Source organism: Mucor velutinosus (genome assembly GCF_035048745.1).
Source record: "Mucor velutinosus strain NIH1002 chromosome Unknown tig00001540, whole genome shotgun sequence".
Taxonomy (NCBI): Eukaryota; Fungi; Mucoromycota; class Mucoromycetes; order Mucorales; family Mucoraceae; genus Mucor; species Mucor velutinosus.
Window position 1 is genome coordinate 1,113,298 of NW_027041893.1, and position 15,514 is coordinate 1,128,811.

Here is a 15,514-nt window from a genome sequence, read left to right on the forward strand (position 1 = left end):
GGCTCATATCATAACATAATAAATGTTCAGTACTTTTGCACTTTACAATCCTAATATGGAACCTGAGTTTCAAGGCATCTATCAGACCTGGCTCATATCATAACATAATAAATGTTCAGTACTTTTGCACTTTACAATCCTAATATGGAACCTGAGTTTCAAGGCATCTATCAGACCTGGCTCATATCATAACATAATAAATGTTCAGTACTTTTGCACTTTACAATCCTAATATGGAACCTGAGTTTCAAGGCATCTATCAGACCTGGCTCATATCATAACATAATAAATGTTCAGTACTTTTGCACTTTACAATCCTAATATGGAACCTGAGTTTCAAGGCATCTATCAGACCTGGCTCATATCATAACATAATAAATGTTCAGTACTTTTGCACTTTACAATCCTAATATGGAACCTGAGTTTCAAGGCATCTATCAGACCTGGCTCATATGAGAATAATGATTTTACAATCAATCAACAAAAACCACTGTAATTTCTACCCTCTTTCCTCTGCTCAATGCTGTCAATGTTTTATTTGAGCGACGTCTCAGAGCCTCAGAGATTTCATTACTTACTGCAGACATTTTATGCAACCCATGCATTGTCAATGTCCAGACTAACGTTATTAAATATAGAATGCAATAAAATATCATTATGAACGATATAGAAGGCAATAAAATATCATCATAAACGATAGTGCTATGACCTGCCACCTACTTTCTATACGCTTCAAGAGCATTTACTACTGTATTGCCTTATGAAAAGGGCATGAGTTTGTCAGCTGGCCCCACAAGCCAAAATTAATTCAAATCCAGAATCATAGTTTGTTCCAGATTGGACATATTTTGATAATTTTGTACTCGATCGAGCTATTTTTGCAGATTCGACTAAGTGAAGTATGATAATCACCCCATGCTTCCTTAAGCTTTCCTGGAGTACTTTTCAAGGCGCTTCCAATGGTACTAAGTAAAATAGATGTTTTGAATACACTTATTAAATGATTTGTAAAGATATGAAAAGAGGTTTATGGCCAAAATGTCGAAATTTTATATATCAAAGTCCCACAAAGATAATTTCAGAGGTTGCTTTGGATTGATAGAAACATTTTGATTCAAGATATACCATAGTAAAAGTCTCCATTATCAAGATGAAAAATGCGATCGTTTGATTTTCGATGAAAACCATGAGGGATACCTCATGCTTTTTGGTCGATTTTTGACCATGTTTTTTTGGTCCCCAAAAAGTCGAGCAAAAGTGTCAGAAAGTAACTGCCAGATGAAAGCAACCATTTGGGGCTATTCTGACGATCTAAAACGGCCTTGAACGCAAGAAAATTCAGCTCAAATGCACTCATTTTTTGCTGTATTAGGGACACTAAGGACTAAAAAGTGGGAATACCAGTATGCTGCTTGCCCGTATATGAAGTAACTACGTGTATATGGATGTAGAACATCACATAAGAATCAGATCCACAGATAATATGAAGGGCTACTATGTGTAAGTGGAGGGTCAAAATGAAAGTAGCAGTATTTTGATAAAATACGCAAGAGCAATCTATAGTACTAGCTGCCGCTGCGCAGGTTGGTTCTCTACCTTCGCTACGCTTCGGTGAGAACCATCCGAAGCGTAAACACTCATATGATTAGTGATTATATATCAATCAACAATCAGGGTTCTTCTTCTAACATTTTAGCTATGTTGATTTTGGGATATTAGCCAAAGGCCCGCGGCAGCGCGAGCCGCCTGAACGTAGGTTGGTTTCCACCGAAGCGAAGCGTAGGTCAGGAAACCACCCGAAGTGCTGAAAGGCTCGTATACCATAGTAAAAGTCTTCGTTTTCAAGGTGAAAAATGCGATTGTTTGATTTTCGATGAAAACCATGAGGGGTACCTCATACCTTTTGGTCGATTTTTGGCCATGTTTTTTTTGGTCCCAAAAAAAGTTGAGCAAAGGTGTCAGTAAGTAAGTGCTAGATGAGAGAAAACGTTTGGTACTATTCTGGCGGTCTAGCGCGGCCTCTAGCCCAAGAAATGACGACCCAAATGTATACAAATTATGCTGCGATTTGTACATTTCCGAGTAGTAAGAGGCAATGCAACTATGCCGTCTGCCCATATACGAATTGTCTCATTGATGTAGACAAGGAGCGTTGTAGGGAAGCAGATTCATAGCTATGGAGGCCTTTCGTATTATAGTGGTAGGCTAAGATGCGACATTTCGATATGCAATAGTAGGATCTATGTGCATTTTCCTATACAGATGGATTCCGCCAGCCAAGCTGTCAATCTTCTCGCAGTAGGCAACACTGGACTCGAGTCACAACCCATGACGTTTGGGGCTCTTACCCCCCACCTTTTAGCATTTTCGACCGTTCTTGTTATATTTTTTTCTCTCTTAAAGTATACTTTAATAGATACATATATTCAAAATGGCTGCTATCCTCGAAAAGATTGCTAAACTCGCTATTCCTGCTGGTCTCCTTATCGGTGGTGCTCAATCCGCCATGTATGATGGTAAGTTTAAAATCCAATGTAATGTGTCAAAACTAACAGCTTCGGGGGTTTTTTCTTTGGTTCATTGGTACAGTCCAGGGTGGTTATCGTGCTGTTATTTTCGATCGTATTCAAGGTGTCAAGCCCTCCTCTGTTGGCGAGGGTACCCACTTCTTGGTTCCCTGGCTCCAACGTGCCGTCTTGTTCGATGTTCGTACCAAGCCTCGCAACATTTCCACCACCACTGGTTCAAAGGATATGCAAATGGTCTCTTTGACTTTGCGTGTCTTGCACCGCCCTGAACTTAAGAACTTGTCTTCAATCTATCAAAACTTGGGCGAGGATTACGACGAAAGAGTTTTGCCTTCCATTGGTAACGAAGTTTTGAAATCTATTGTTGCTCAATTCGATGCTTCTGAGTTGATTACTCAACGTGAGGTTGTCTCTGCCAAGATCCGTGAAGAATTATACAAGCGTGCTAGAGAATTTAACATTGCCTTAGAAGATGTCTCTATTGTAAGTATTTGAGGAGGGATTCAGGAAGGGATTTGAGCTGGAACAGAGCTTACTGACATGTCATTTAGACCCACATGACCTTTGGTAAGGAATTCACCAACGCTGTCGAACAAAAGCAAATCGCTCAACAAGAAGCTGAACGTGCCAAGTTCATTGTCGAACGTGCAGAACAAGAGAAGCAAGCTGCCATTATCCGTGCTGAAGGTGATTCTCAAGCCGCTGAAATGATCTCAACAGCACTTTCCAAGGCTGGTGATGGATTCATTGCTTTCAGAAAGATCGAAGCCTCAAAGGATATTGCACAAACATTGTCTCAAGCTCGTAACGTTACTTACTTGCCTAGCAACAAGAATGGCAGTGGATCAAATATGCTCCTCAACATTGGCTCTGCTTAGATTTTTTAACCCGGCATTTTTAAAAGATTATATATATTTATCACAGATCGAAAAATCAGAGAAAAAACAATTGTATTAATAAAATAAATGGAATGATTTAATAGTAGTTAAGGAATATGTTGTATGTTGTGGGCTTAATAGATTAAAATCCCAAGGCAGCTTTGATACGGGCAAAAATACCAGGACAGACACAACGTTCTTCTTTGGGAACACCCTCTAAAGCTTCTTCGATATGTTGGCCACATCCTATACAATTGACAAAATTGAATATGATTGATTGGAGTAATAGATTTTGTTGTCAACTTACCAGCCCAAGTAGGCTTTTTACAGTTATCGCAAGTTGTACGTTCACACATTTTGGTTGATTTGATTAAGAATTTGTTGGTGGAGATTCTGAAGAACCAAAGTCTGTAACTAATTCGGTCAATATTTATAGCGATTGTAATCATAAACCAGAAGACGAATCCTTACGCGGCAATTCGATTATGATTGGTTGCAAATAAAGGATAATGTGTAAGATTTGTCAAAATAGCATTTTCTTTTTATTAGTCTTTTGTTCCTTGATTTGTCCACATTCGTCAGCATGCACTAATTTATTCATGCCAATATTTGATTCCAAATGAGTATACATAGCGTTTATTCGTCTTTAGTGGTGTCCAATTTACATCCAATGCTTCGATCTGTCATCGTTATATTTTATTTGAGTGTCAAAGCGCTTGTTCAATTCCATCATCAAACTAGTTAAATCAAGATCAGGGTGGTATCTTTTGGCATCGTTCAAACGTGCTATACTCCGTACTAAGTATCATTTCCAGAGCATAGTAAGTTTGTACTTGATTAAAATGCGCATCGAATGGTACTGTTCTTGGTGATGAAACTGCAATTTGTATCAGAGAAGTCTGTTTTTCAGGGTTTATTGAATGAAGCACATATCTAGCCAGCAACAATTTTCTGGCAGCACTATTTATTCTTGTAGTCCCAAAACCTACCAACCGTTTGAGGCCTTATTCGAAGCTATAGTATTAGCTCTCATGGATCTACATTGCCAAGAAGGTTTGCCCCAGCCAAATTAATCAAAATGTGAATACTCAAAATTGACGTTTGCTTCGGTGACGCATATAAAATTCTTTTTGCACATAGCTATTTGCCAACACATGCCCTAAATATATTTTATAAACTGAAATACCACAAAGGCGTTTCTGTATTGCTATTAAAGAAAAACGTGTTTTTGCCACTGTAAACTCCAATATGAGGGTTGAGAAAACGACTTTTCAAAGGAAAAATCGCAGACGTCCAAACGCGATCTCATTTTGTAGAGCAAACAAAGAGGAACAAAATTCAATTAGCCCAGGAACCAGGTTGAGTTGACAGAACGAGCATAAATAAGTGCCAAAACGCTGGCTATTTTATAGGTTTTGTCACAGTTTTGCTAGCTAAATTATGTGACAACCAATAGAGCAACTGAACATCCATTTGTATGCCTGGTAACCTTTCAAAGCAGGCATATAATGGTTCTGAACACAAGTTTTTAGCATTAATACAACGCGTAGAAAAGCTGAGTCCTTCACTTATTGCTACGCCAAAAAATGCGCAGCATGACTTTGACCCATTGCCCCATGACAGCGAAGCAAGGTATGATCAAGCGGTTTTGACCAGAGTGTTTTCCGACACCTTGCATATTGATCTGATACTTGTAATTAAGATGTTGTATTTAAGAAAGACTAACCGATCAATCTCGCTACGCTTGATGTCGGCGTCGCCCTGTGAGCTCTCGCCAAAGACTTTTTAAATCAGACGCAATAAAATGTTGCTATATCAAGTAGCTTTTAAACAATTTATTATTAGTAAAAGAAAGGATATATTAGAGCCACCAGGAGGAGGAGAGGAGGTATCTCCCTTAGCATCGTTTTAGCTTACACTGATATCAAACGAAGCCTATTATTAAGACGATATGCAAGAAAATTCAAGTTTTACATCACAACCACCATTTTCTGATAATAGAACTGTCATATAATTCACTGCTGCTGATGCTCTTAATAAGATGGCGACATAAAGCTGATCATAAGTAAATACAGGGCTTGTGTAAGATCTACAGCGACTTTTTTGAGATATTGTCATTGCAAAAGACATCTTTATAGGGAAAATCTCCCAATAAAAGCATTTGCGCTAAGACACTGTCCTTTCAATTCCATGATCCCCATTTAATCAGCATCGCAATCATCATTGTCATCAACAGAAAGGCATTTAGGCAATGCCACCGCCAAAATTGATTCAAACTCCGATTTTTTTGTTCAAGATTGGACAGATTTTGTCTTTTTTCGACCTCTTTAATCTATTTTACGATATTCGACTATATAAACTGTAATGATCGCCCTACGCTTCCTAATACAGTCTTGCAATACTTTTCAAGACACTTCCAATGACTCTAATTGTAATAAGTGTTTTGACTGAAGTTATTGAGCAATTTAATAAAATTCGAAATGAAATTTTTGGCCAAAATGTCGAAATTTTGCATATGAAGACCTGATAAAAGTGGTTTTAGGGGTTGCTTTGGATCGAGAGAAACATTTTGATGTGATATATACCACAGTAAAAGTCTTCATTTTCAAGGCGAAAAATGTAATCGTTTGATTTTTGATGAAGAGCATGAAGGGTACCTCATGCTTTTTGGTCGATTTTTGGCCATGTTTTTTTGGTCCCAAAAAAAGTTGAGCAAAGGTGCAAGGAAGTTACTATTATTCAAGTAAAATTGTTTGGCGTTATTCCGGTGGCTCTGAAAGGCTTACATGTCAACATATGAAGGCCTGAAAATTGTCCAATTTGGGTGAATTTTTGCTTTATGGCTTCTATTTCCATTGTATGAATTACACCTCTGGTAGCTGTGCTTTTTTAAGGGCAGTTCTGCAGCCTGTGCAACTTCTAATTCGAATGGGAAGTATATTGATTTTGGTAAGGCTAATTCATGCAAATTTTGATACGTTACGTTGTTGGTAAGCCTGATAATAATGGAAACGAGTAACAGAATTTGCTGCTTGAGCACTATGGTTTTACACCTTTGCTTGTTTGAATGTTTTACAGTATATATAGTGAAGATAGCAGACTTTCTGTTTAGAGTAGATTATCCGCTGAAATCCATCTTTTCATTCAGTAATGCAAGTTTTCGCTCTATATAGACAGCTAGACCCTTATTTGCGATACAGGATCTGTACTACTAATGTATGAAGGAAGTTTTTATGACTTAAATATTGATTAACCACCCTTTGATCCCTACTTTGTGCGATATGAAAAGTAGTTCAAGGAAGCAATCATAAATCACCAGCTATTTAATATTAGAGCTCCGATCAGGGGTAAGTCCTTGGATTTCTGGCATCGGCCCAGGGAATATCTACTGTAGAGTTGCAAGGCATGTTTGTAAATGAAAAGTTGTACTTTGCTGTCATTTCTCTCTACAAACCTACATTTTTAGAATCAATATTAATGAGAAATACTCTGACAGATGTGTGGCAATTGGGTGATGCTATATAGTTGATCTTATCATACATTTGACAGACTATGTAGACCTGCAATGACCTTCATCAATGCCAGAGGCATGAGGTCGGAACAACCTGGTGGAACAAACAACCAACAACACTACTGACTGCTGATTATCGCAGTCTTCAGCAGAAAAATTTTTGTCCAGAACTGATTGCGAAAAAAAAAACAAATATAAAAGAGACAGCTAGTATCCACTCTTTGCGAAGTTTTGTCTAGTGCTAAACTGTAAGAACAAGTAGTGATTTAGAAGAAAGGTATGTATCAACAACATTAAATCAAGGTGTTCATGTGCGATGTCGTTGTATAAAGAACCTTGTGTCCTTTGTTTTACGGCATTGTGCTCTTTGTAAATCTGCTGGCCAAGGATTATAAACATATTTGCTACTTCTGAGAGATAATGAGGTTATAAAATATCACCAAGATCGATGAGGCAGCATATTTATAAAGATTTTCTATTAGCAAATTTTATGATTGCAATTTTACTAACATTTATTCACTACAGCGTCTGTCTGGTATCTTACTTGCATGGCTTTCATTTCTTTATCATTTTAAACATTAAATAAAAATTATTTTGCCAAAAAAAATCACTTCGTTTCAAATTTTCTTTGTAAATGTTGAATTTTAATGAACATCGATTCTGATGATAGTATTGATAACATTTGTTTTTGTTTCCATAGCGTGTTTGAAAATTCCCGTTTGATCATCCTGAGATATGAAAAATAGTGAGCCATTTCGAGTCGTATCATGTTTAGTTGTTCAGTTGGCTTGTGGTCCTGGTTTTTGTAGCTCAATCCCTTGCAATGATTGAGAGAAATAGCTGGTTTATCAATGGCGCTTTTCACGCTCTCATCTCCTTTTAAATTACCAACTGCTGTAGTTCAGATGTTGTTGCTACCAAATGCCAAAAGCTATATCTACATACTAAGAATAGGAGCATGCAGAGGTGTATTGAGAGCCATCTCAATTCACATCTAGTGAAATTTACTAGACGCTGACCGCCCCCCCCCCCTTGAGCTTGATACTCATTAACATGTGCTGCAATGCTGGTACGTAACAAAACACGCATTATCCTGTTGTCCTCCATCAAAAACCTTGCCATTTAGCCTAGATTTTTGGGCCTGCTTGTATGTAGATCGTCTGTAATGCTTCTGGATTGTTTCTTTGTGAAATGCCTAGCATTAAACCTTCAAACCAAGGTCTAAGCGATGCGTAATGATCCATGTAATTGGTTGATCACATTCAGCTACAGTCACACAGTCGAGAAAGCTGGAAAAACGAAAAAAAAGCAATATAAAGGTGGGTGCAAACATCATTTGCCTTTTTTTTTTTTTCATCTTACATAAATCAGATTCTTTTTTTTTTTTTTTTTGTTTTTTCCTCCTTCTGTCTCTTGGCTCAAATTCTAGATATAGTATCCCGTTTACATTTCTCTAATAAAAGGAACCTAGAATCTATCAAGGTATGAATACGACAGGTTGCGCTGTTTCTGACCCTTAATTAACTCTCTCTTTCCATCTCTTTCCTTCTTACCTTGTGCGTTGTCTTTCATCTGAACATCTTACTATATACTGTACCCTGGCTCACTATTGCAATCTGAAATTATTTTCCGCGAATCATCTAGATATCATAATATGAATACAGACACTTCGCCAAATTTAACGTAATATAGATGTCATGAAATGTTGACGCGTTTAAATGTCTAATGCTCTATTTCTAGTCATGAAGAGTTTGAAGAAATTGACACAACATTAACCAAGCCCAAATTGGAGCTCAAGGAAAACGTATCACTGTTGGATCGTGGAAAAGGCATCAAAAAGCAGGTAAGGATTATTGCTGTTTAATCAATGAAATGGGATCCACCATTCTTAGCTCTTTGCTTTTGGTATATGTAGTCAAGAACAAACTCGCTTTCACCTTCTACCCCAATTGGTAAAACCAACATGACTCGCGACCAAATTAAATACTGTGGAGCCATCATGAGAAATCTGAAGAAGCACAGAGACGCAGCTCCTTTCTTACACCCTGTTGATTATGTGAAATTGAACGTGCCTGATTATCCAAAAGTCATCAAATATCCAATGGACCTCACCACAGTAGACCGAAAGTTGAATTCTGGAGAATACGATAATGTAGAGGATTTCATCAGCGATATCAGATTGGTTTTCATGAATTGCTACAAGTTCAACGGTCCCGAAGCCATGATCTCCATGCTGTGTCAAAATGTAGAAACAGCTTTCGAAAAGAGTTTGAGACAAATGCCACCATCTAATAACGTATGTATACATTGAAGGGATTGCCAACCGTTACAGAACACTGATTTTTTTACATAGGCATCTACTCCTGCAAGATCCTTATCCCCTTTATATTATGATGATGATCAAGAAAAAGTCAAGAGAAGAAAGAAGAACCCCAAATCCAAGGCATCGCAAGATGATGTAGCCATAGAATCAGCATCTCATCGTGCCTCTGAAGACGGAAGACCAAAGAGAGAGATCCATCCACCACCCTCCAAAGACTATCCTGAGCCAATGACAAAAAGGCGTAATCCTCGAAAGAATGATATCCGTATGAAGTTTTGCACTCAGACATTGCGTGAATTGAAGAAAAACAAGTATAGAGACATTAACTATCCCTTCCTGGCTCCTGTTGATGTCGTTGCTCTCAATATTCCTGACTATGTTAACATTGTCAAGCACCCAATGGATCTGGCCACTATCGAAAGAAAGCTCACCGAGGGCGACTACAATGAACCTGAGCAATTCGAGCAAGACATTCGTTTGATGTTCAACAACTGTTATCTATACAACCCACCTACATTACCTGTCCACAAAATGGGTCGTGAGCTAGAAAAAGTTTTTGATGAGAAATGGGCTCAAAAACCTGCTACTCGCTCACCCTCGCCTGTCCTTGATGAAGGAGGCGACGATGATGAAGATGTTCTCGATAGAGACGATGAGGACATGCATGAAGCTGATGACTCTGATGAAGATGGTAAGTAAAAAGGCGCGGGAACGATGCTGGAGCTCTGATCTAATTGTTTGCTATGAAAAAAAAAACAGACCGGGATCAGAGAATTGCAGAGCTTGAGCGCCACATTGCAACTATCACTCAGCAAATTGCTTCGATAAAATCACAAAAGAAGAAGAAGCCAGAGAAGGTCATTCGCCGTACAAGTAAGCCTGCTGTGAAGGAAAAGAAGCAGCCTGCTGTCACCAAGGAAAAGAGAAAGCGGGTGACAAAGAAGAAAGAGCCACAAACGGCTGCTAAAGTACCTGCCAAACAAGTCGTCGAGGAATTCCCTGAATTCACCTTTCAACAAAAGAAGGATTTGAGTGAACAAATCAACGAATTGACAGGCGATCGTTTGAACACTGTGGTCAATATCATTCAGAGCTCAATGCCTAATTTGAATGGAGTAAGTATGGAGAGGCGGGGGAGAGGTTGATCAGTGGGATATTTGCTTACAAGCGTATCTTCTTTTCTTATTAGCAGGGACAAGAGGAGATTGTGTTGGACATCGATTCACTTGATAGACGTACTCTGCACAGGTTGCATGAATTTGTAACTGGCGAAAGTCTGGTGCACAAGTCTTCTTCGCCGTCATCAAAGAGAGCAAGAACTCATTACTCAGAAAGAGACTCTGATCGTCAAATAAGACAACTCGAGAAGACATTACAAAAGTTCAATTCAGGTATGTAGCGTCGTATCAGATTTCATTTGATGCTATTGATTGACTTATGCTTTTGCTTTTAGATAACGAGTCCTCAAGTGAAAGCGATTCTGATAGCTCCTCAGGCTCTGATTCCGATGATTCTGGCAGTAGTTCTGATTAGATGTAGATACCTTTAGTTTCCTATTCTTGTTTAAAATCTAATTTGCTGAAAAAAATTAATAAAACATGCATGTATACTCCAATCCATCACAATTTATCACTACACTTTCAAAGTAATGATTACTAGCTGATTTGAATGAGATTTGGAGTGATAAACATAGCTTGATCGCTTCAAACGGCACCCTTATAATGCATAAAAGCATCAATCTGATAGTAAAGATACTAGAACCTATGTGCAAGCCGTGTAGGAAATTATCTAATGTTATCAACCATCAATACCTCCCAGTGCCAAATGACGTGCGCCATTCTAAAGTCTGATTTATGCCAATTTCGGTAGTACTACGATGACATTTTGTATGACATTTCAAGAATGAGCTAAAGCCTTTTGTGTTCTATCAATGGATAAAACAGTGTTTCATTTTGTCTGCTATTTGGTGAAATTCCATAATAAGGCAGTGAAATGAGTGCAAACCATTATAAGATGCACCCGATAACGCTGCTTCACGATGCATGTACATCCACTATACAGTTTATGTGGCTCATTTGCCGCAACTCATTTGTGTATCCTTCAAGCGTCCTTGACTATTATCCTGGAAACAATGCCTTGACTGATGTCATACTACCCTCTCCATGTCAACAGCAGTTTGGATCTTTGTCAAAAGTAATACCGAGTATCAAAAAAAAGGCCATGTCAAGTAATTTTATTTTGTTGGGATATGTGTAGTTGTGGTAATAGAGGGAATATACATCTAAAAAGTTTCATCATCATATTCTTCTTCTAATGCCTTTCCTTCCTCATCCTCAGGAGGTTGTTCAAAACCGTCTTCTGTGCTGTATAAAATGGTTTGAATACCCTGCAAAATAGGGAAAGCTTCGTGTTCTTCAGGGTTGGTTTCAAGCTTTGCACATGTAGCGTCAATTTGCTCCATATTGTCTTGGACATCAATCTCAATCTCTCTCAATTTACCAAAATAGAAATCACGCTCCTTTTCGAGGCCGTCTACAGTCAATTTGAGTTCGGCAATTTGCTTGTTCAATTCGATAATCATGGAAGCTGAATGGTTGTCCAACACACTAGCACGACCACCTCTACTGACACTGCGAGTTGCTATACATATGTGTTAAAGACGATATCTATGGCTCGTGTTGAAACATACCTGGCGTTTTAGTTGCCTTTTTACCAGCAGAACTGACTCGGCCGGAGCCTGCATTGGAGGTTGTAGAAGATCGATTGGTGCCAACGCTAGGTGCGCTGCCTAATCCTTTGCGACGACTCAAGGCATCGTATTCACCTCCTGGATAGTTTTGCTCCCAGAATCTCTTTACCCATTGCATAAATTCCAAGTTGTCTTGTAGTTTACACTTTATTAAGCGATCGACAGGTACAATCTACAAAATCAAACTGTTGAGACACATCTCTCCTGATATCCTCCATACGATCGATAAACTACCTTGTCAACCCTGGTAACCAGAAAGCGTTAGTCAGGTTACTATCACGCATTCACAGGCTGATCAAGACTTACTTGTGCTTCTTGAATACGTTTTGTAAAATCTTGTAATTTCCAACATACTCGTACTCTAATTTTGCCTCGAATTTAACCTTGCTTACAGGCACATCACCTATACATCATCGACCATCAATCATTGCACGCCAAGAGAGTTCCTTTTTCTCTTTCTTACCATAGATGGAGTCGAAGATCTGGCAGTATGCAGCACCTATTTATGATTCCCCTTAAATTTTAGCCCATTTCCACTTGACCTGACCTGGAATAATTCAGTTACCTGTTCCTGCTTGTTCGATTTTGGTATATCTAGTCTGCAACAGATCGTTCAACCAGGCTAATAATTCAGTACGAGATTCTCCCATTTTTGTAAGTTTAAAAAAAAAGAAGAAAGAAGAAAGAGAGAGAAAGAAAGTATAATCAGATGTATATAAAAGATTTTGTCAACAAACACGTGTTTCTTTGCAACATTACATATCCAAGTGACGTTTCTTATTGGGAGGGATGTTTAATATGTACAGGAAAACGAAAAAGAGAGAGGACGGGATATATGTGTAGGTTATTCATTTTTAGTTCTAGTGGCAGCACGCACTTTTTCATTAAAGAACCTTTCCAATTTAGCTGAACATTTGGCATATTCGGTATCTTCAGCGTTGTACAATTTACAGTTTTCAAAAATCTTTTGTGTATCTTTGACAAAATCTTCCATTGTAGGATAAGCGTCTGCTTTGACGTTTTCTTCCAATGTAGCCAGATCTAGTATAGATGGATTAGACTTGGGTAGCATGGCAACCCTGTTTTTTTTCCAGCAACTTACCCATCGGATCCTTAACAATGTCATAGTAATCTGCTACATCATCTACACTGACAGGCTCCAGGAACGGCCAAGAATGTGTATAGTTTTGCATCTCTTCTACAATGTGTACCATTTGATGGTAGTAGGGCGAATGTCTAGGTTTGTTTGATCTATTGATGGGGATAATAAGCAATGGGTGGCCATGATCCTGTGATGTTGACTTACAATATATCCATCTCTGGTGTCCATCCAGAATCCTTGATCCCCGGTACTTCTAATGGATTAATGGATCGCTTGCCGTTCTTGTTGATCGGCATGCGTAGACCAGGATATGTTACATGCTCTGTGGACTGCTCTTGTATCTTTTTCAAAATCGCATTACGCTGAATTCCTAAAATGTCCTGCACTTGAAGGTATTTGACGCGAGGCACCATGGTGCACTGCATAATGGTGCCACCCTCGTAATCCTTAATGTAACCAACCCATTTTCGTTTGTCCAGCGTAATTTCTGTGGTGAATCCTTGCTTTCTGAAATAGCCAACAGCGAAGTTGTCAGCATAAGTCAAAAAGTGCTTGACATTTGTATGGCCAGATACATAGTCTTTCAAATGATTCATAATGAACGAACCATAGCCCTTGACTTGTTCTGTGGAGGCAACCGCACAGAATACAATTTCTGCAAACTCTTGCTCGTCAAACGGTCTATAGCAAATACCGCCTATCACCTTGTGTGGATTACGGATCAATGCTATGCTTCGATGATTTCTGCTCGAGTGTGTGTATGTGTGCTCAATCATCAGTTGACCAAAGGATAGCAGCATCATAACTTACCTGTCATAGACCAATCGAGCAATGTAATCTTTCGGCATTTTGGGCAATTGCTTTTGAAAGATATTTTTCAGCCCTGTCAACAAGATCATGCTTTGTCGTGCACCATCATTCAGCACTACTTGCGTCTTGATGTCGCCTTGCCTCTCTTCAATCATAGCAGGACTCTCTTTTTTTTCTGCAGGCTAATTCACGCTGGATGAGATGGATGCTCTGTGTCATATCGTGTTGCTAGATGCCTACCATGAACTCTCTCAACATCCGACTCACTTCGTCGTCTTGCTCCTGTGAGTCTGCTGCAATATCTTCATTCTTGAAAATCACATCTGGTATAATTGCATCATCGTCTTCCTCCTGGTCATTTGTGGTGTTGTTGCCATTTTCTGATGCTGATGTTGTTGTAGTCGTTGTATTAGTGGTATTAGTAGTCGGTGTAGGGGATGTAGTCGCAGTAGTGGTAGGTAGGTTTTGCTCTTCATTTGTGATCAATTCTATCGCAGGCGGATCCAGGTCCATATTTGTCTCTGTCTTCACCACGGGCCTTTTCTGATCAGCATTTGTATTTCCACGTGGCAGTTCTTTAGCATCTTCTGTCTCCAAGACTGTCTGATCGTCCGTTTTCACATCATGATTTGGCGCTTTATTTGTGTCTTTGGGTGGTGAAGATGGCTTTTGATCTGCTTCTTTGTCGTTGTCTGCTTGATCATCAAACTCTTCATGGTCGTCTTCAGACTCTGCCTCTTTCTCTGATTCCTCTTCCGATTCCTCATCGTCGTCTTCTTCTTCCTCATCTTCTTCCTCCTCGTCCTCTTCCGACTCTTCTGATTCTTCCTCTTCTTCTTCTTCCTGGAACTCTTCTTCGTCTTCCTCCTCATCCTCATTTTCGTTCTCGGTGTCAGTATGTTGCGCAGTTTCTGATCTCATCCTTTTGCTGTCATGGTTTGCGTTGTCATTGTCGTTCAAAGAAGCAGCGTCTCTATTTCTTTTCAGGTCTATTTTAAATTAGTAATGGTGGCTATGCATTCCTGCTCCCAGTGAACCTATACCTTGAGGCGATAAAGAAGAGCCATCAGAGATGGATTCCATTCGCGATGCGTTGTACAAAATTTGTCTATATGCAAAATGCGGTGCCCATCAGCATGTTGCCTGTTGCTAGAATGTGTGGTTGCCTTACTTTTTCAGGGAGAGAATGTCTTGGTCTTCGTAATCGTAATCGTCCATTTTCCCTTTTTCCTACAATACGCCAAAGAGAAAGTGTGTGTGTCAATAGTAGGATCAGGATACTGGTACAATGATAAGTATCTACTTCGAGCAATTCGTTCAGTCTAAATGCGACCTTGAGTCTGCGGTCCAAGTCTTGCGCATTATCAATGTGGTGAAAGGTATCGTGTCCACACTGGCAGTTGGCTTGATTGCTCTCGTAAGGATGCCAGCCTTTACACGTTGAGCACAAGTCGCAGGGTATAAAACGAGCGACTATGCCGTATTTTTCTTCGTCGCTCATCTCTGCCAGTTGAGGAAATAAAGGCAGTGAAGAGGAAACCATTCTGTTATGTTTGTCTTTGTATAATAAAATGTTCAAAAGAAAGAGAAAAAGTACATCTATATAGCAAACT

The 15,514-nt window shown here is 39.1% G+C and overlaps 5 protein-coding genes across 5 annotated transcripts; 2 read left to right on the forward strand and 3 right to left on the reverse strand.

Annotated features, from left to right (window-relative positions):
• Positions 1 to 2,431: 2,431 nt before the first annotated feature.
• DPS1 (aspartate--tRNA ligase dps1) lies at positions 2,432 to 3,406 on the forward strand (the record flags this gene model as incomplete). The annotated part of the gene is made up of 3 exons (XM_064823768.1): positions 2,432 to 2,516; positions 2,590 to 3,011; positions 3,080 to 3,406. 3 exons carry the CDS (start codon positions 2,432 to 2,434, stop codon positions 3,404 to 3,406), a joined length of 834 nt encoding a protein of 277 aa, XP_064688593.1.
• A 5,165-nt stretch (positions 3,407 to 8,571) lies between these two features.
• Positions 8,572 to 10,773, forward strand: ATC70_004466 (uncharacterized protein; the record flags this gene model as incomplete). The annotated part of the gene is made up of 7 exons (XM_064823769.1): positions 8,572 to 8,600; positions 8,658 to 8,760; positions 8,833 to 9,213; positions 9,271 to 9,931; positions 10,000 to 10,355; positions 10,433 to 10,631; positions 10,694 to 10,773. 7 exons carry the CDS (start codon positions 8,572 to 8,574, stop codon positions 10,771 to 10,773), a joined length of 1,809 nt encoding a protein of 602 aa, XP_064688594.1.
• A 748-nt stretch (positions 10,774 to 11,521) lies between these two features.
• On the reverse strand, positions 11,522 to 12,107 carry ATC70_004467 (MFS domain-containing protein; the record flags this gene model as incomplete). The annotated part of the gene is made up of 2 exons (XM_064823770.1): positions 11,522 to 11,880; positions 11,930 to 12,107. The coding sequence occupies 2 exons, from the start codon at positions 12,105 to 12,107 to the stop codon at positions 11,522 to 11,524; spliced, it is 537 nt and encodes a 178-aa protein (XP_064688595.1).
• A 184-nt stretch (positions 12,108 to 12,291) lies between these two features.
• ATC70_004468 (uncharacterized protein) lies at positions 12,292 to 12,639 on the reverse strand (the record flags this gene model as incomplete). Its single annotated transcript, XM_064823771.1, has 3 exons — positions 12,292 to 12,392; positions 12,453 to 12,488; positions 12,555 to 12,639. 3 exons carry the CDS (start codon positions 12,637 to 12,639, stop codon positions 12,292 to 12,294), a joined length of 222 nt encoding a protein of 73 aa, XP_064688596.1.
• Positions 12,640 to 12,833: 194 nt separating this feature from the next.
• On the reverse strand, positions 12,834 to 15,444 carry ATC70_004469 (uncharacterized protein; the record flags this gene model as incomplete). Its single annotated transcript, XM_064823772.1, has 8 exons — positions 12,834 to 13,030; positions 13,092 to 13,240; positions 13,296 to 13,835; positions 13,902 to 14,083; positions 14,142 to 14,890; positions 14,945 to 15,009; positions 15,073 to 15,131; positions 15,205 to 15,444. 8 exons carry the CDS (start codon positions 15,442 to 15,444, stop codon positions 12,834 to 12,836), a joined length of 2,181 nt encoding a protein of 726 aa, XP_064688597.1.
• Positions 15,445 to 15,514: the final 70 nt, after the last annotated feature.